Source organism: Meleagris gallopavo, chromosome 13 (assembly GCF_000146605.3).
Source record: "Meleagris gallopavo isolate NT-WF06-2002-E0010 breed Aviagen turkey brand Nicholas breeding stock chromosome 13, Turkey_5.1, whole genome shotgun sequence".
Lineage (NCBI taxonomy): Eukaryota > Metazoa > Chordata > Aves > Galliformes > Phasianidae > Meleagris > Meleagris gallopavo.
The window spans coordinates 11,989,058-12,008,060 of record NC_015023.2 but is presented as its reverse complement, the minus strand read 5'-3'; the positions used below and the strand labels follow the sequence as shown (position 1 = coordinate 12,008,060).

Below are 19,003 nucleotides of genomic sequence, written 5' to 3'. Positions count from 1 at the left end.
GGTCCTGATTGAAAAAACTCACATGTGGAATGAAATGCAGTGGTTTTTGGGAGGAGAGCATGCTCATCTAACCATTTGAACATGCTGTGAAGGATCTTCCCTGTCTGGCAGCATGCCAGTCTCCTTGTGGCATGAACGTAAGCTGACAAGAGAAGTAGTTACTTCAGTTTGAAAGCAGTAATGGGATTCTGACCAAATCCTGGTGCAGACCAGCTTATAGAATGAGAACACAGCTCAAATTCATTCCATCCAGTATTGCAGGCAGGAGTTACAGTGTATATTTGATTAAAATGAGTTCTTGGAAAGGAGGCAGGAGAAGCTGTTAAGTGGAGTTTCATGTTACCAGTTGGCTTGGATGTTCTAAGAATATAGGCAGAAGCTTCCCGCGTGGCTATTTTCACTGCACGGGCATGTGTGTAATGCTTTTGAATTTATAGTAAATGTTTTGCTTTTATTTTAGGTGTACTTGAAGGCACCTATGATTCTCAATGGTGTCTGTGTAATCTGGAAAGGCTGGATAGATCTACAGAGACTGGATGGTATGGGCTGCCTGGAATTTGATGAAGAGAGAGCACAGGTAAGACAGCCTGCCTAAGCTACTGTCTCTTAGATGTTCTTCCTCCTGGGGGAATACATGCAGTCAGGTAACAATTGCATGTCCTAATTTGTGTGCTTTCAGCTTTCACTTAGTGTACAGATTGCAAAGAAAACTAGAAGTTGAGAAATAGCTGGTTATAGCTGAACCAGTGTTGTAATTAGAGCAAAGTGTTAGGAGCAGGCATGATCTGTAGCTTGCAACTTTGTGATGCTTCTTAGGACTGTTACTATGCTACAGAGTAATAAATCTGAAAGTGTTTGAGAAGCTATTAGTGTAGTATGAAACAACTTAACTGGCAAGTCTTTTCTTACTGATTACCTTTTTTGTTTCTTTTTTGTCAAAGTAGCCTTTTTGTTTTGTTACATGATGGAGAGGGGAAAAAACAAGAGGCACAGGGTGGGAGAAGAGTATGATGAATTGTTTTTTTTTTTTTCTTCTTGGTAACAGTGGTAGGCAGCTTTGTTAAGGTATGGCAGCTTTTGAGAAACTTACTTCCTATCTACTGGTTTCCTACTTCTGAAGTAGCTTTTTCTAGCAGCTGAATCTTTGGATGTGCACAAGAACAAAAGTAGACTCAGAAGAATTCAATTTTTAAGTGCTTGTTACTTATATAAGCTTCCTTATGCATCTGTAGAGTTCCCTAATTTACTCAGAGTTAAGACAGACCTTGTCTGTTCCACTCTGTGCATCTCTTTTTCAGCCACCCTCGGGGTTTCCCTTTCAGTCATAGCCACAATCGGTCACTCTTTTACAAGTGTGAACCTTTAAATTCTACTTAAATGCAAAGAGCACTTCTCTGTTGCACATATGCAGAACTGGAGGGCATACTGATTAATTTTTCTCCATTCAAGAGCTGCAAGTATTCAAATCAGACTTTGTGTGGAGATGTGTAATTGCAAGCTTTGTGGAGCCTGGCCTCCCTCAGACTTAAGAAACCAATTTGTACATTAGATCATATTCTTTTGACTGTGTTCTGTCTTAAATACAAGTATTTAAATGTCTTTGAAATAGTCACAGTTCTGTGTGCTTTCTTCAAGATGCCCAGAATCAGTGGCAATCTAATCTTAGAAGAGTCCTTCCATCTTTTGTTTATCTGAGAAAAAAAAAAAAAAAGAAAAAAAAGCCACAGAGCTGAAGTTTTCCTTGAATGGTGCTGTTAGCTGCACACTCATTTCTTCCAGGGCTGAGAGTGAGCATTTGGGACAGCTAGGCTCCTGTTACAGCAGTGTTTTCTTTTAAAAAAAAAAAAAAAAAGCCAGTAACTTCTGTAACACCATGGATTAGAACTCCTCTGACTTGCACATTACGGTCAGATATAGTCCCCTGAGGATTGTGCAAGAAAAAATGCCTTGGCCCATGCCTGTTATGTTTGGTACGTGATGCTAAGTTGTGTGACTGGGCTGAGAGGAGACTGACTGGGATGTGTGGTCAGGAGCTGACAGTGTCACTCATCTCCAAAACTGGGTAGCTCCTGAAAGAAGAGGGAGAGTGAAGTGAGCTTTGGGTTCCATTCTTCTCTTCTAATTTCATGACACGTTTTTACATGCTTTAGGATTATTTCAGTTTTCTGATACGTATGCTGTCTTAAATACGTGGAAGAATTCTTTACAGATGTCTTCAGGGAATATCTGTGCACTGAGCATGTGATTTGTTGTTTATTGTTAATTTTTTGAGAGGGAATTTATGTATCCTCTCAGGTGTCAGTGCTTTCTTATGTTTCAAGTTCAGGATTGCTGAACTGGAAGTACTGCACACTATCTACAAAGGTAGATTTGCACTTGATTACAAGCGTGTAATCTATTTTCAATTTGTGCTTCTGAGCATCAGCAGTTAAGTTTATGTTAAGTGCAAGTTAGAGGAAAAAAAATTAATGAGAATTTAAAAGGTGATATGTCAATTATATTGGTCTGTGTTAGTATTGTAAATCTTTTGCATTGTTTAGTTTCCCTTTATCTGTCATTTGCTTCCTTTCTTAAATGTGTTTTAATATTGCTGGTGGCAATGGAGCTGACTGCTGACGTTGATCCCCACGTTATGCTGGTGTCAGTGGGTTCAGGTGCTTCCAGCTGTGCAGTACAGTGCCTGCAGTGCTCCTGCTTTTGTCATGTGAGTCTTAGCAGCATTCATTGTCCCCCTGCCCACCACCCCTGCTGTTTTTGGGAAAGCTTGCTTTATGTCAATCTAGTGCTCTTGAATTTTCCTGTCTCCTACCACTTCTTACTAGTACTGGGATCAGATACGTTTTCTCCTTGTTGCCACAGTTCTTGAAATTCTATCCTTCAGCAGGTCAAAAATTGCCTCAGGAAGGAAAGCCACATGCACAATAAAATACTTCCATTGTAACTTTTAAGCTACCATTCTTTCTATTTAATTCACAGCAAATTAATGTCTCCCTCCTAAGCAGCCTCGTCTTCTGTTACTGGGGGCCTTAGTTCAGCTGCTTGTTCAGCCTTCTGTTGGACTAACATAGTGCTTGGGTACCTTCTCCATCCAGCACTGCAGTATCCCTGAGTTTGCTGTTTGCCTGGAGTCTCATTAAAAGACTGTTTTTGTCTCCAGTACTTTTGTGTGTCTTCTGTAATGCAACGTTCTCGCTATGGAGCTTCTGTAGTTGAAGGTGTTCTTATAAAGGCTTGTCCTGCTGGGCTGTGGTGGTGGGTACCTGTGGGTGTGAGTAAGCCTCTCCTTTGTGGGTTTTGTTTCCCTGGCTGAGGAGCTGTTTGGCCCCGTTCTTGTATTGATATGGTTCATGTTTTGCAAACTCTTCATCAGTGGGCTCCTGTCACAAGTATTGCTCCTGAATAAAACTAGGGCGAATGGATGATTGGGTTTCCTACCTCCAAATTTGCTGGGCTGTAATTGCCAGATTTGGCTGACATTTGAAAAAGGACACTTAAATCCCTGTTGTTTGAGCTTCAGAGAAGTTCAGTTTCTCTCGTAGTGCATCTCTGAGGCCAATGCAGGATCCTGTAGTATGTATATTTTTTTACTTAAAGTTGCATTCTGATGCTTTTTTTCCCTTTCATTTGACCTTAATAAACCAGCGTTTCAGCTGTCAGCATGTGTTCATTCTGGACGTCAACAAACTGATTCTTCTCTGAAATTCTAACTTAGCTTTTTTTGGTTTACAACCATGTTTAAAAAAATCTCCTGGCTGAGGCTGTGCTAGCTTTTTATTACATGACCACTTCAAGTGGTGGTAAAATGCAAAAATCTTGTACAGAAAAATCTACTTTCATTTAAGTCTGTCCCCCCAAAAATGAGAGGGTAACGATGATGTATGTAGCTGCTGTACACCAGAAATAAGGCAGCTTCTCTGCCATCATCAGAGAGACAAGCCTATCTCGTATTTCATCTCTTCTGCATTATTAAGAACAAAATCACCTTTTCTGTGAGACCTCAGTTGGTACGTGCTGCATGAACGTTAAGGTAACTGTAAGGGGCCGAATTCTACTCTTAGAAATAAATCAGATTTCTCTTAAGGGCAGCTTTAAAGATTGCCTTTGAGTGCAGCTTTCCAGGGACCTGGGTGCAGTTATTGACTGACAGCTGTTTGTCTCTAACTCTGCTGGGCCACGAGGGGCACTCACTGACATCAGTTCACAGAGTGCCTTCCAGGCAGCGTGATTGTGCCGGGGGCGAAAAAGGCAATTTAATGTTCTCTCAGCCTAAAGATGTTTGAACTGAAATTAAAAAATTTATGCGCTTAGTCCCTTGGTGTATTAACATTTAGTTGGTTTCTCACAATGTTTTTGTCCTCCAACAGTCAAGGTTAGGATTTTTACTTTTAGGAGAACTGCGGGCTTGAAAATAATGTGTGTACATGGGAATAAGGAGCAGAGTTAGCAGTAGTTACAGCTGAAAGTTCTGAGGAGAGAGAAGTAATGCTGTTTGTCCCTTATTGTCTTCATGATATTTTGAGCATTAGTTTATTAAAGGTATTTTCATGCATAATCTACCTCATGCGTAATTCTCTTAAAAAGAAGCAACGGAGTTGTTGAAAAACTGTAGGCTTCCCCTCCATCATATGTGCATATACATGTATCAGTGGTGGAATAGTTTCTGCCCCATGTTTTTCAGCTAAACTTAGATTATTTAAATACATAAGGCTTATAAATTTTCATATTAGTGCACCTTCAACAGTTTTTGATGAAATTGACAGTTTAATTACTCTGTAACTTGGATGTAAATTTTTAAATGGGAAGTAATTAAATTACCATTGTATGTGTCGTGATGCTAATGAACTCTCAGTATGCCTGTGGATATTGTTTTCACAATGACTTTTGTAAGGAAATAAAGTGCATTGCCTCTTTCATCTAACTTCTGAGAATTCCTAGCTTTCAGAAAATTTTGCAGCATTTAAAATGACTTCTGACAAGCCATTCTCCTTCGAAAATGTATTTGAGTAATAGCTGTAGCTGCATTGTAGCTTTGGCTACTTCTGCTGTAGTGATGAAGGTAGGTAGTAATTCCTTACCTTACAGTTTGCAGCTGCTAGAACCGATCCGTGATCTAGCTGGTTCTGTAAGACATGCTTGTGTTTACTGTCAGGCAATCCCTAATATTCAAAAGAAAGGTTTGTCTGATGGAAATGAGGGTAACCTTCTGTGTCGCTTGTTGTCATGTGGTTTGGTAGCAGGAGGATGCATTGGCACAACAAGCATTTGAAGAAGCTCGAAGAAGAACCCGTGAATTCGAAGACAGAGACAGGTCTCATCGGGAGGAAATGGAGGTGAGGGTTTCACAGCTGCTGTCAGTAACTGGTTAGTACTTTCCCAAAACTTAAGATTGTTTTAATTTGTGTGTATGATGTTGTGGATTTTGTTTGTTGTCCAGTTTTGTCGTGTACAAATTACAAAATGTGTTGCTTCCAACTCTTCTAAAAAAAAAAAAAAAAGACCAGTTCCAAATGTTTGAAGTCTTGTCAAGAATTCTGATTTCTAGCCTTTTATTTTTCTCTGTAGATGATCAAGTGGGTACTTGAGCTGTAAGGCTATTCTTGTTCACTGCCACATCTCTGGCAGATATGGGGGCATCTTTTGCATGAACGTAGAAGAAGCATGAGGAAATGCTGGCAGATTATTTTGTAGCTGGCTATTGTACACTATGGAAAACATTACCACTGACCTTAATCACATGCTACAATCTGCTTTCTTTTACAGGTTGTGCTTTCTTTTCCTCTTGCTGGTTCTTACTGATGGGGAGTCTTATTCCCCTCCTCCATTTCACTGATATGGCTCTCACTACCCTGTGCTTTGCTTCTTTAGGGCCCCACAGTCTTAAATCTTTTTTATTAGAGCAGAAATTACTGGGATTAAGAAAAGAGGAGCCAGAAAAGGGAATGGAAACCAGCTGCTCTAAGATGTTAGGAAGACAGGAGCTGTGAGAGGATGAGTGATGCGTAAGGAGAGTTGGCAAGTTAAGACAGACTGTAAGTCAACCAGAGAGGGATGAAACTGAAGGAGTTTGAATTTGTCTTCATTACTACTTTTCTTTCTTACTCCCTGTTTAATCAGCATGGTCTGACCTGAATTGTAAGATGGCCTGGGTTGGAAGGCACATTGGAGATCTGTAGTTATCACCCCCCTGTTGTAGGCTAGTTGCCATCCATCAGACCAGGCTGCCCGGGTCCCCATCCGACCTGGCTTCGGGCACCTCCAAGGATGGATCATCCTCAGCTTTGCTGAACACCCTGGGCCAGGCCTTCACCATCCCTTGCCTGAAGCATTTCCTCATAACATCTAATCTAAATCTCTCCTCTTTTAAATTAAATCTGTTTCACTTATCCTATCGCTATAAGACAGTGTAAGAAGTTGGTCTCCCTCCTACTTCTAAGTTCCCTTCAAGTACTGGAAGGTCACAGTGATGTGTCCCAGATGCTAAATAAGCCCAGCTGCTTCAACCTTCATAGGAAAGGTTCTCCAGCCCTTTGGTCATCTTTACGTCCTCCTCTGACCCACTCTAACAACTCCATGCCTTCCTGTGCTGAGGGCTGCAGGCTTTGGTGCAGTACTGCAGGAGGGGCTGCACAAAGGCAGAGCAGAGGGGGACAGCTGCTTCCCTGCCTGTTGCCACCCATCTTTTGGTGTGAGCAAACATGACTCCTCATGTTTTTAGAAAACTTTATTACTGCTAAGCTGCTTTTCTTCTGGCTTCACTGATAGTTGAGATAGTTAAACAGACTTTGTTCTTCCAAGTGACAGTGGAAGACACTGAGCATGAAAGTGAGAAGGGGAAAGAGATTCAGAGAATAATGCCCGTCACCTTGAAGAGATTGGCAAAGTTGTTCTTGCTGACACTGACATGGCCAGGTCAGATTGTCAGCTGTGCAAAGATAAAATCCTTGCCTTTGTACCACTGAATCCTTGGAATATCTGGACAACCTGGATGATTTTTGTTTCTGTTGCATCATAGCTGGAAACTGTGACTTCAAAAGGAAGGTAGAATCTTAAAACTGTTCATAGCTATCTGAGACAGCTTGCCTTAATTCTAATTATGTTGTAGGAACTTGAAGGCCAGCCTTACATCTTTTACTGTAATTGACATCAAGCTTTATTTACTTTCCTTTGCTATCCCCTTCTTATCTATTCCTGCTAACTAAATGCTTAAAGTTTGGGGTTGTTTTTTTTTTTTTAAAGAAAAAAGAAGACTGTTGAACTTCTGCAGTTCTGTGTGGTTTGATCCTTCAAGTGTAGAAACCCCTTATTTGCAGCTAAGATGCACAGAAACTTTCAACTAAGAGTGAGATTGAGGTAATATCAAGCATCTGGTTCTTCATAAGGGACATCAAAGCTTGTGGCAGTAAGATGCAAACAACGTCCCTAGCCAGCTGCAGGAGCTGGATACAGTAACTTCTGAAAATTGTCTCTCCTTAATGGGACAGCAAGCATCTGTTATTAAATGATGTCGTTATTAGCTGCCAGTACCCGTTTTTCTCTTAAAATAAGAATAGTCATTTTCTCATCTCTGAAGCACTAGCATAGATCACCTACAGAAAGGAAGAAAAGGACAAATGAATATCTGGAAGCATGTTTAAGCAGAATGAAGAAGTTGCCAGATTCAAAATTAATTTGTGATTCAAATACCCATGTTTTTTCAATAATTGCAACACATTTTGTTATGTGTGCTTCATTTTTTTGTGTATTACTGTATATGTTTTAATGCGTATAACCATTCTGGGTCTCAGGACTGCACGAAAATCACAATCTGGGGGGTAGGGTATAGATTTACAATGCATTCCTCAGGAGGAATCAGGTTTCCAAGTCGGGCATTGTTTGCCTGACTTTCAGGGCTGTTGTATTCTAATGCAACATTCAGGCAGGATCAAATTAACCTTAATTAGAAAGCACTTTATGATGATCACAAGCTCCTCATTTAAATTCTGAATAGAAAGGAAGGCATAACTGCGTTCAGGGTTGTTGTATTTTCCTGAATTTTCCTATGCTCACAATGTTGATTAGCTTGGAAACACGGCTTGACAGTTACAAAATACTGCAGACTGTTTCAATAGGTCCAGTTGTGTCTTTGGCTGCAGCACAGAGATGGCACTTGAAGGTTTTTATAGGGCAGTCAGAAGTGGTGGATTCTAAGCATGCTGAGTGACTTTTGGTTTGTTATGCTCCATACAGAGCTCCCTACAGCATAGACTTTGTAATGTTACGTGTTTCGATGTTAGTAAAACTTCAGGTTTTTCTTTCCTGCTAAGCATGGCATGGACAGTGCAATTTGAAATTGCCAGACTTGGAACAGGATCTCATCAGCATTAAGGATTACTTTAGGAATTGCAACAGTGTCTGTAAAAAGCAGATTTCCTACTGTAGAATTAAAGGCATTTCAGCTTAATAGAGACCAGATTCTGCTTCAGTGGGGGAGGGAAGGAGAATCCTGCAGTATTCCACCCACTGCTATCCTAAACAGACATGCCAACTCTTTGGAAACATTCATCCGTCCAAAGCCTGGCAGCATCTGAAAGTGATCAAATTCAATTCCTTATTTATAAAGCTTATTGTAGGAAAAAAAAATTCCTACTCTTAAGTCTCACTGTGGACTTTTAAAACAAAGTTGTATATTCTTGCCTAGGAGTGATCCCAGCAAAGCTTGTTGAATCGTTCAAGTGGGGGTGGTAAATTGTTCCAAGCTGGGTTGGTAAGACTTTAAAAAGGGGAAAAATAGCAAGTAAGTAACAACTTAGAAATAATTACTTTTCTAATTTTAATTAAGTTTCCTCTCTCATTCATAAGAACAGAAAAACCCAAAACAAACTCACCCCTCAGCTTGCTGTGAAGTTTGTTTGCCCTCCTTTTGTCCTGTAGCATGCTTCCTACTGATGACTTCAGTAGCACAACCGATCCCTATTTTAGTGAGGAGAGGGTTGGTAGTGCCTGGTAGGTCATGCCCGATTTCCCAGAAGTTACTGTTTTGGTCCAGCTACAGCATTCGTCCCAACATGAGGAAGGTGTTACACTGTTGAGTGAGAATCTATTTAAGCAATTTGCTTCAAGTTTTTAGGTTTTTCCCAGTTGAAACGTGTCCTGTTATACTTCTGGTGTGTTTCAGTTTTGAATGTAAGATGGATTTGCTTTCTGTCAGTGTATGTAGATTGGTCACATCAGATACCATAAATCCTACCTCGCTGCACTCAGAGCTCCTCTGTTTCAGAGATGCTTTTGAAGTCAATGAGTGTTTTTAATTAATGCCTTCAAAATTAATAATGTATTCTAATGGCTTTCACTTTCCACAAAAGCACTGGAATGCTGAGACAGTAAATATTTCATGATGCACACGAAGAAGGACTTTATCCCCAGGTAAAGCATATTTACAGTGTATTATTTACAAATAGATAATTGTATGAAGTTCCATGGAGCTATGTAGCAAACTTGCCCTCTCTAGTGAATTCCTGCCAGGTGAAGGCTGGCTTTGCTTTCCTGAAGCAAGCACCACGTCAGACAGATAAATGAATTGGAAATATCTGTGCTTTGTTTCCCTCAGCCAAACTAATAAGAGAAGGAAGGGAGGAGGAATGGCAGTGAGGCAGACACATCTCTTTATCCCTTTTTCTTGGCTGAGCGAGCTGATGTGAGTGTGCTCTGCTGTCCGCGTGGTTTCAGCATGAATAACCAGAGTGGGGTCACAATAAGAGGTGTCCTGTGGAACTTACTGTGAGGTTACAGCCTAGAAATACCTGAACCTTCTAGTAAAAACTAGGCTTTTATTCCACATTCTGACACAAACTTTGCTACGCTGTCCAGAATGGCTTGGGGAGGTTTCAGCAGCCCCCAGTTGGCGAGGCTAGAAGCAGCAGCAGCTTAGAGCCATGCTCAGCCCAGGAGGGCAGCGGGTGGGGGCTGCACACCAGAGCAGAAAGTAGGAAGCAGCAGATTCTCAGCAAGGTAACCAGAGGAGGATATTTGTTACGTTTGCAGATACTTTTTGTGAAGGTTTGCTTTGCATGGGCAAACCATGGCTTTAAAATGGAAGCAAAGTTGTTTGAGCACAGTGTGCTCTATTCTTACTCTTATGCCTGGCTGATTCTGCTCTGTGGATTGCTTTATTTGGGGCTGGGTTGGATCTGTTCTCATTTTTCCAACACAATTTGCTCAACAGGCATTTTGGAAATGTACTGTTTTTCTATTTTGTGTTTTTCACATTACTGCTGTGCTTTTTATTTTAGCGACGCTGCAAGGAGAGAGGCAGAGTGCTCTGCTCTTCCTGCACAGAGCAGCCCGGCACTGTGTCTGTTTGTGGTCTTGTGCTAAATATAAATTACACTAATGGCAAAGCAGAACCATTTTAGGAAACTGCACAAATTTCTCATTTTTAAAAACCTTCACGTTTTGCTGAGGAATGAAATGTTTTGAAGCTTTTTGTTGTTTCTTTCAATAGAAATCCCCCTTGATAGAAATCACCAAAAATGAAAAATAATAAAGATTGTCGCAAACTTTAAATATTCAGCCCTGTGATGGATTTCTGCACACTGACCAGTGTGTGATGGGAATTAAGAGTTAGAATGAGAGATATTCATTGAATTGTGCTCAAGTTGTGAGCTCTTTAAATAAAACAAGATTTTATTAAAGAAATGCATACAGTTCACAACTGAAACAGAGTGAAGTAGGAGGACTGATTTTCTTCCAAGGTTCTAAATGATGGAGTTATTTTCCCTTCTTAAAGCAAAGGAAATTTAATATGAAACTATCAGTGCAAACAAATGCCTTAGCAGTAGGTATTTTGGTTAAGTGGGATTTGCTTCAGTAAAAATATAACATGCTTATCGGTTTCTTTTTCTATTTGTTTCATGGCAAATTCTGACTTGAGGTTTTTTTTCCCCCTGAAAAAATTAATCTGGAATGAACTTAATTACTGCCTATTGTGTGTACTGTCCAAAATGACAGAAAATGAGATGAAAATACTCTAAACACTAATAAAGCTTTTCAGGCATGAAAGAAATCCAAACTTACTTCTCTGTATGCAGTCGGTAGCACAGTCTTGGGGTGTGTGGATATATATGATATATTATATGATATACATTATATTCCAGATGCACACTGCATAATTGAGTGGAAAATATGAAGGCTGGTGTGTGGACGTGTGCTGCCCAGCAGGACTGTGTGCTGTGAGCCCTGTACCCGTGGGTTGTGGTATGGCCATGCTGTGTCACAACTTCTGACCAGCAGATTGCTTTTTCTGACATACGCATTCCAAAGCACTTCTTACAAAACTATTTGAGCTGTACGGAATCAATGCTGGATATAGTACAGAGGAGATCGATCTTGCAAATCAGGGAATACTGTAATATAAGTGTCTTATTTCAATCAATGAAGGTTAGAAAGGGGCTGAGCAACAGAGCGATACGGTCGAGAGGCAATCAATATTAATTATAAATTTATAACGTCTGTACCAGCCTTCAAACAATGCTGCCTAAAAGGAAGCATTCCAAGCCTTTTTCAAATTTTCCTATGAAAGTTAAAATTTAACTGGTCTCTACTTGAAGCTTGTAAGAGCTTCATCTGTTCACCTGCTTTTTCCTTTATCAGCCTGTAATTTTAGTCCGGTTACCGTTTTGGTGGACTGAAATCTCCAGTTCGTGGTGACTTTTAAACAAAGATAAGAACGGTTGCAGTGACCTCAGGCAAGAGGGTGCATTGGGAATTGGTAACCAAATTGTGCACACTTGGTGTGGTTGTGCATGCTGCCTAAAGCAGCCATGTGCACTCTTAGGGAGCAGTGCCTGCTTTTGGAAGCAGCTGTCTGGCAGCTTGGAATCAAGTCCTGCCTGAGGTGGGTGCTAAACAGTTCTAATCTGCAGGCTTTGTCAAGAAAACTGTGTTCTGACTCAGAAAAAGCAGTGAAAATGGATACATAAATTAAAAACAATAAAAATGAGTGTAGAGTCTGAAAACTCTTCTCTAAGGACTTCAGCCAAACATCCAGATCTCCTACCAAATTTGGAAGTGCTTTCTTTTGTTTGAGTAATACAAGTGGTGCTTGATGTAGTTAAGAAAGGTCTTTCTCGTCCCAGGTTGAAGTAAAAAGGAGAGGTGTCAGCACAGTGGGCATTACAGCCAGCAAACCAAGCTGCCCTGAGGCTGGAGGTAGGCCACCACGTCCCACGCTGACACCTACGCCTGCTAGGAGTGCAGGGAAAGTCATGTACCTTCCTGACCTCCAGCAGCTTACAGACGTGGTGTGTAGTGATGAGGGGATCCTCCTGCTGCTGTGGCTGAAGTGAAGCCCCTCAGACCTGAATCGTACAGGGTGCTCCTTCAGCTCTGTGACTGAAGAAGGTCTATTATATATCAGTCGTAGCTCTTAGTGGGTTGTATTGGCCTGGGTTTGCTTGAATTCTGAGAGTGCTGAGCTTTCCCTCCCCCACTCTTCTTTTCAGTACTGTACAGTACAGCTAAGGGTACTGGGAGTGGAGGCACAGCCAGCAGTGCAACCTTGTGCGCATTGGTAGGGGAGGAGCAGTCATTAAGCAGCAGCTCAGAGGAGACCCTTCTGTGTGTTGCGTGATTGTAAGCGGTCATTTTTCTAAGTATTGCTCTCTTTGCTTCCACTTGGTTGTTTGGGTGTTGGGGTGTTGTTTTTTTTCTCTTTCTTTTTTTTTTTTTTTTGTCTCTGTGGTTGTATGCTTTTTAGAAAAGTATCTATGATGTATTCTCAGATTTTTTTTAATCCTTTTCAGAAGGTTGACAGTCCTTCTAAGAGAATCCAAATGTTCACTGTTTAGTTTTTCATAACATAGCTTGATCTTTCACTTATTTAGTAAATTATAGATGATACATGCCAAGGCACATAATGCATCTGCTGTGTCTGCTTCAGCAGCATGGATCTGCCAGAAGGCAATTAAGGAATTGCAGTGGAGTTGTCTGTGGAAAGAGTTTATTTTGGCTACTCTTTGTGGCAGCCCTTCTTCAAACTATCTTCCTTTCCCTCCCTACCCTCCACCACTGTCCCAAGTCTGCATGCCATGCATGTAGTTCTGCTGGTGATTTCACTGCCTAGCATGCTGAGGTCCTTGATTTTTGACTGCTTATTTTAAGATATTTAATTTAAGATATTCATAGAAAGTGAGGCCCTTTCTCCTGACAGCCCTGTCCATCCTTTCTAGATTTATCTGCAACTTTCCCATTTCTGCTTTCTCAGAGCTGTTGTCACATAATGGGACTGCATTATCTTTTCTCGCTGAACTTGTGGTAAAGGTGGGTGGTGGTCTCGAGTATGTCCTAGAGCTCTGTCTGAGAAGCTTCAGAGTCAGGATGCCCAATGGAGAGAGGAATCTCAGTGTACAGATTGCTCTTGAAAGTGACCCCCACCCAACACACACGCTTTTGACAAGTCATGTCTGAAGAACTGCACAGGGTTTGCTCTGTGGTTTCAGGCCAACAGAATGGTAAAGGGTGTTACATCTGGAAACTAATGAGAGTTGGTGCAAATAGGAGTGGCAGGAGTATTTAGTTGCATTTTTCCATTGTTTTCATGAATAGAGTGTGGTTACAGACACTCAAAGACAGCTTGAAGAGTTTTATGGACAGTGTTGAAAATGTGACCAACATAGCATGGGGCAGGGTCGGCTGCTTGGAGGGGAATGCTGGTGTCTTAAGTGTGCTGGCATCTGGAGGAGCTGCTTGTCTTCCTCCTGAACTGCCACAATGCCTACATCTGTTTTACCCAAGTGCCGCAGTGAAGCAGTGAATGCTCTAGCACAATTGCTGTCCAAAAGAGTCACCATTCTAAGATGTTGATAGCTTGAAGTCATCTCATTCACTGAGGAGAAAAATAATACTACTGCATTGCATTCTCAGAATGACTTTCAGCCCATACTGATGACCTTATACTTGGGCTTGGGAAGATTTTGGGCATGCACAGTTGAAGAGAGCATTGCTGTTGGAGCATTGCTGTGGATATTCCTTGCCATGGATACTTACCTTTGTTTATCATCAAATCGAAATGATTGTCAGTAGCTTTTACCTTGTGTGTTATATTCCTCTGTTTCATCAGCCCATGAATTCAGTGTAAATAGATCTAGACTAGAAAGGTAAAACTAGGAGGTTTTGCAATATGTTTGTTTGTTTGTTATTTGGTCGGTGTTTTTTGCAAATGCATTCCTGCGATTCTTTTGGTTGGTCATCATGCTGTCTCCTGCATTTGAAATGGCTTGTGGCCAGTTGTAATTCCTTCCGAATTGCAGAAGCGTTACAGAAGATTTGCATGGTTTCATGTGCTGAAAGCGGAATATTTTTGGATATTGAAACTCCCTGTGTGTCCATCGCATTAACTATTCAGTTTTGTGATATTTGGAAGGAAGCTGCCATTCAGTCTCAGGAGAGTCACAACTGTAATGGGATCCATGTACTGTTTACAACTGACTATTTCACAAAGCAACAGCTGAGTAATGTTCAAGGTAGTCCTCCTTCCAACTTAAAATCAGCGTTTGACTGAAAAATGAAATATACTGAGATAAGATGGATCACTCCTGTTTTCTCATGACTCACTGTGCATGACTCATGGCAGGGTACTCCGCTTCCCAACGGCAAAGACAGATGCATCTCTTTTAATTGAAGCAGGTCTCCTTAATCTTTGGGAACCTGAGCTCATTCTTCATAGAGATGCTTCTGCATGGCTTCATGAGGTATGCGTTTCAGAAATTACAGCAAAAACTGCAATTCAGTGGATGGATTAGCTGTGCTGAGAGTTCTGGAAATGCTCATTTTTACATCTCTAGAAGGAACCTCCGTCTTCCTGTGACAAACTGAGCAGAACCACCAGATGACTACCACACTGGTGGTCATGTTCCTGCCACAAACGAGCGTTAAGAACACTTGTGGCATTCTTGTGAAAGCTGTTTTTTACCCTTTGTCAGTGGCCAGAAATATCACCCAGTTCCTGATGCTCTGCTGTGTCCTCACTGTGTCTGCACGCAGTGCAGGGGGATTTCTCCTGTTCTTCACCAGTGGTTTTAATTTTCAGCTGCAATGTGTGTGGTGCTCTTAGCACATGGAGTGCTGCTGTGGTGGCTGCAAACTGTGCCTGTGCACCTTGGTGGAACAGTGACGGGCATGTTCCATGTTTGTGCTCCTGCACTGTAGTACCACACAAATAAACAAGGGCTCATGAGTGAGAAGCAGCTGTCATTCCAGCACAGAGCAGTAAACCCCTGTTACTATCAGAACTATGCCTTTATCCACATATGCTTCCTATGAAATACTGCAGTGAGTGCTCTCGGTACATTTGGGGTGATTTGTCATGCCTCCTGAGTATCACTAACAGGGCAGATCTGGCAGCCATTCAGTAGTGGCTTCTGCAAACCCTACAAGCAGCAGTGATCTCATGAATCACATGAATTCTTTCATACGTCCTGAAAGAAAAGGCTGCTTTAGGCAGAGTGTAAATGCAACCATATGCCCTTACCTTGGAGTCTTTGCTGAAATTTGATAATAAAATTACTGGGCATATGGTTTCTTTTCTGAAAAAGCAGTTCTGTTGCTTTTAAAGCAGGAGGATAGCAGGAATGAACGTGCTGGCTGCTTCTCCAGTAAGTGTGAGAAGTGTGTGAGTACAAAACCAGTAACTAGATGGGCACTGCTGGGATTTGGCAGCTCTTCATTAAAGAGCATGTGCCTTTGTTTCTTCTTACAGGACGTGGGGAGCAGTCAGGACCAGAAGAAATCTTGGTACAGTCTGGTCAATGGGAGAAGGATGTGCAAAATGGAACTGTTGCTCCTTTGTTAATTTTAGTACAGCTCTCAGTGCAGAAGTGTCTGTTCAGACACACAGAACAGCTATGCTGTGTTCAGGAAAGTCTGTACATTGCAGTTGAGTTTTCTCTTGAAGAAAAAGAAATGAAGTGTGGGGTTCTTCGTCATTAACTTTTCCTTTTTTATGCTGAATGCAAAACTGAATGATTCGGGTTTACAAATGTGAAAATCTCAATTAAATACAGTTTCCCATATTCTGCATCTCTACAAAGAAAGCAATTTGCAGATGTCCGTCAGGGGCTGGAAGGAATATGCCATCAGGATTTAGAATCTCCTGCACTGTACGTGATGGCACCCGCTCGTTTTAATGTGATCACTCACATTACGGAGAGGTCTGTGGGTTTGTGCAGTGATACTGGCTGCTGCTTTTGGGCTGGTCTGCATGTATGAGCACCACACTACTGGTCATACCGGCTGAGAGAAGCATCAGTAGAACAGAGTGAAAGGATGATCTGACCCCGGAATAACTAAAATCCTGCATCAGTCCGATTTCTGTACTGGATATGTAAGTGCAATAGGTACCATCTGTGCTATTCAAATAGCGACCGTGCTTCCAAAGCAGTAATGGCAGTGTGACCACCAATAAGGTCAGGAGAGAATCTCTCTTCTGGAAACATGCTGATGAATACGGGGATTTATTCAATAAACTTTGTGTGCGTCAGAATGGGTTTATTGCACAGAAAAGGAAAACGTAGCTCCAGTGTTTCAATGGGGGAAGGAAGCTGGGCTTCTCCTCCTTATGGCTGAAGCTGGCCAGTTGTGCTGGCAGCACGAAGTCAGCCAGATGAGAGAGGGAGGGAGGGAAGGAGAGAGGGAGGAAGGGGGAGAGAAGCGAGCAGGGAAAGAGCCGCCCGCATTAGAGAGCGTGGTGTTGGCAGTGGCTGAAAGGCTTGGGGCTGGCAGCCGAGCATGGGAGGAACAAGCAGCGTGCTGTGAGCTGGGGTAACCGCTGCTGGCGGGAAGGCTTCCTCTGTGTCAGTAAGTGTGACTCAGAAGGGTCGGGAGCAGCGCAGAGCAGCGCCGTGTCACCGTTAGTCACAGGCTGGCTGAAGTGCTCGCATTGTTCTGTGGCACCGTGGGAACTCGGGGACCGCGCAGACTGCGAGCGGCCGCGGTGGTGCTGCCCGTGTTTGGGCCGTGCCTGCCTTTCACCAACACACAGAAGGCTTTCTGAAGGAGAGAGGCGTCGCTCCTTTGTCATAGTACTGTTTGTCTGGGGCTTTGTTTTTTATTGTTTTTCATTAGAGAATACAGTTCTGAAAGCCTGCGTGTGGCAGCTCGCTGCGGCCAGTGCAGCTCATGGGGCTCCTGCAGCAATGAGTGCCAGCAACTGAGAGCACAGCCCTGCTACTGCTCGGGTTCTGCTGATAGCTGCAGGCCAGCGTGCCAGCTGTGCACCCCGGGAGCTTGACACCCAGGTGTTGGTACTAAAGCATTGTAAAGTATGGCTAGGATAAAGAGAGTGTTCCTAGAACAGACGCACCACCTTAGAATTGAAGTATATGAATGGCTTTGTGAGTATTTACTTGCATTTCTGTTTGCTGCTTGAAAGCAGCCTGCTTGTGCACAGAGGAGAAAACTCGAAATCCTGGGGTGACGCCTCTGAAACAGGAGGAGCATAATTTAGTTGCAGAACTGCCCGAGAAAGGTCTCACCCACAGTAGGGCAGCTGGGGCTCCTCTGCTGTGCCCTGCCACAAACCTTCCTGGTCAGGTCCTCCTTGCCTTAGAGGAAACACAGCACACTTGTGATCCGCAGCACGTGTCTGTGGGGATTGTTGTGCTGGGAGAAGTGGGGATGCTAGCTGTGTGAATATTTGATTGCCAGGTAGAGAAAGCAGGTAAGTGTTTCTTACAAGCACTAATCAATACTGACCATCCTTAATTTCCTCTTTAAATTACGCTCCATTCAAATTGAGTCAAAAGCTCTCCTTATTTAAAGGAAAGCTGGTGTTATTTTTTTTAATACAGGGATTCAATCATCAGTACTAAAGTTTTCTTAAGTTTTGTATTGCTGCTAACTTTACCGGTGCACCAAATAGTATTACTCCAGTAAGTATGTTCTGACAAAAAGTGTGAGAATGTTTGTCAAATCTGTCGGTTCAGCTGTACTGTTTCGTTGGTGTATGTCTCTTGTTCCATAAAAAGCTAAACAAAATGTTTGCCACACGCACGTACTGGGGGGAGATCTCTTGGGGGATGCTGTAACATACTTTGCCACATTGGTATTGTAGCCTTTCCTCCCCATAATCTTGATCCTGGATCCTGAGACCGTTTGCAAGAGAGGTTAACAGAAGAAGGGAATCTCACAGTGAAGAACACGTGTTTTAGATGGAGGGGCAGAAGCCCTGCCCTGCTGCTCTGAAGGGCTGCTGCCGACTGGCAGGGCCATGCTGGCAACATGTCAGCCTGGCTGCAGGAGGCCTGCAAGGCTGTGTGCCCATGCGTGGGGCTGCAGCCCTGCCCTGTGCTGGCAGAGGCTCAGCACAGCAGGAGCAATGTTGTTCTGCTCCCCAGAGGCCGGTGTTCCTCAGGTGGGATAAGTCAAACCCATGGGGAAAGGGTGGTTCTGTGAGAAATTAATGTGTTTCTGACTTAAAACTGTTTGGTTTTTTGACGTGTGCTTAATATGTTTATGAAATGATCTGATGATTGGAGTCATTTTGTTGATCCTAAACACGTGTTTATTAATGCAGGCAAGAAGACAACAAGACCCTAGTCCTGGATCCAACCTAGGAAGTGGCGACGATCTCAAACTACGTTAATCAGCATCAGCAGTGCCATGGGTCTGCAACATACATTGCTTCTACTTGGCAAAGGATTGAATAAAGACCAGAAACTGTGATAACTGGGTATATTATGGTCTGTTTCCTGACCTGCGGCAGTCAGAACCACCGTGAACTGCCATGGTTTGCACTATGTTTATGTTATGATACCTGCATTTCCCATGTTAAGCATGTAGCCAGTGGCAATTTGAAATTTTGTTTTTCTATGCAAACTTATTTTTGTTGGCACTATTTTAGTGAAATGGAAACTTATGCAGCTATAAAAACATTTTTTTTCTCAACTGTAATAAAAATTGTCACTTAAAAATAGGTCAAGATATTACAGATTAAAAACTTTTTTTTTTGTTTCTGTTATTTTTTTGGGTT

The 19,003-nt window shown here is 42.3% G+C and overlaps 1 protein-coding gene across 2 annotated transcripts; it reads left to right on the top strand.

Annotated features, from left to right (window-relative positions):
• Positions 1–435: 435 nt before the first annotated feature.
• Positions 436–18,991, top strand: CBFB (core-binding factor subunit beta). Of its 2 annotated transcripts, none has more exons than XM_010717929.3 (3): positions 436–577; positions 5,235–5,330; positions 18,548–18,991. In XM_010717929.3, the coding sequence occupies exons 1-3, from the start codon at positions 479–481 to the stop codon at positions 18,614–18,616; spliced, it is 264 nt and encodes an 87-aa protein (XP_010716231.1). In that variant the 5' UTR covers positions 436–478; the 3' UTR covers positions 18,617–18,991. The 2 variants fall into 2 exon arrangements, with proteins under 2 accessions (XP_010716231.1, XP_019475350.1); XM_019619805.2 differs by having other exon boundaries at positions 5,235–5,361.
• The last annotated feature ends 12 nt before the right edge of the window (positions 18,992–19,003 follow it).

Coding starts and splice junctions, on each gene's coding strand:
- CBFB (XM_010717929.3), top strand. CDS start 479: ATGATTCTCAATGGTGTCTGTGTAATCTGGAAAGGCTGGATAGATCTA. Junction 578..5,234: donor TTGATGAAGAGAGAGCACAG/GTAAGACAGCCT, acceptor GTGGTTTGGTAG/CAGGAGGATGCATTGGCACA. Junction 5,331..18,547: donor CTCATCGGGAGGAAATGGAG/GTGAGGGTTTCA, acceptor TTATTAATGCAG/GCAAGAAGACAACAAGACCC.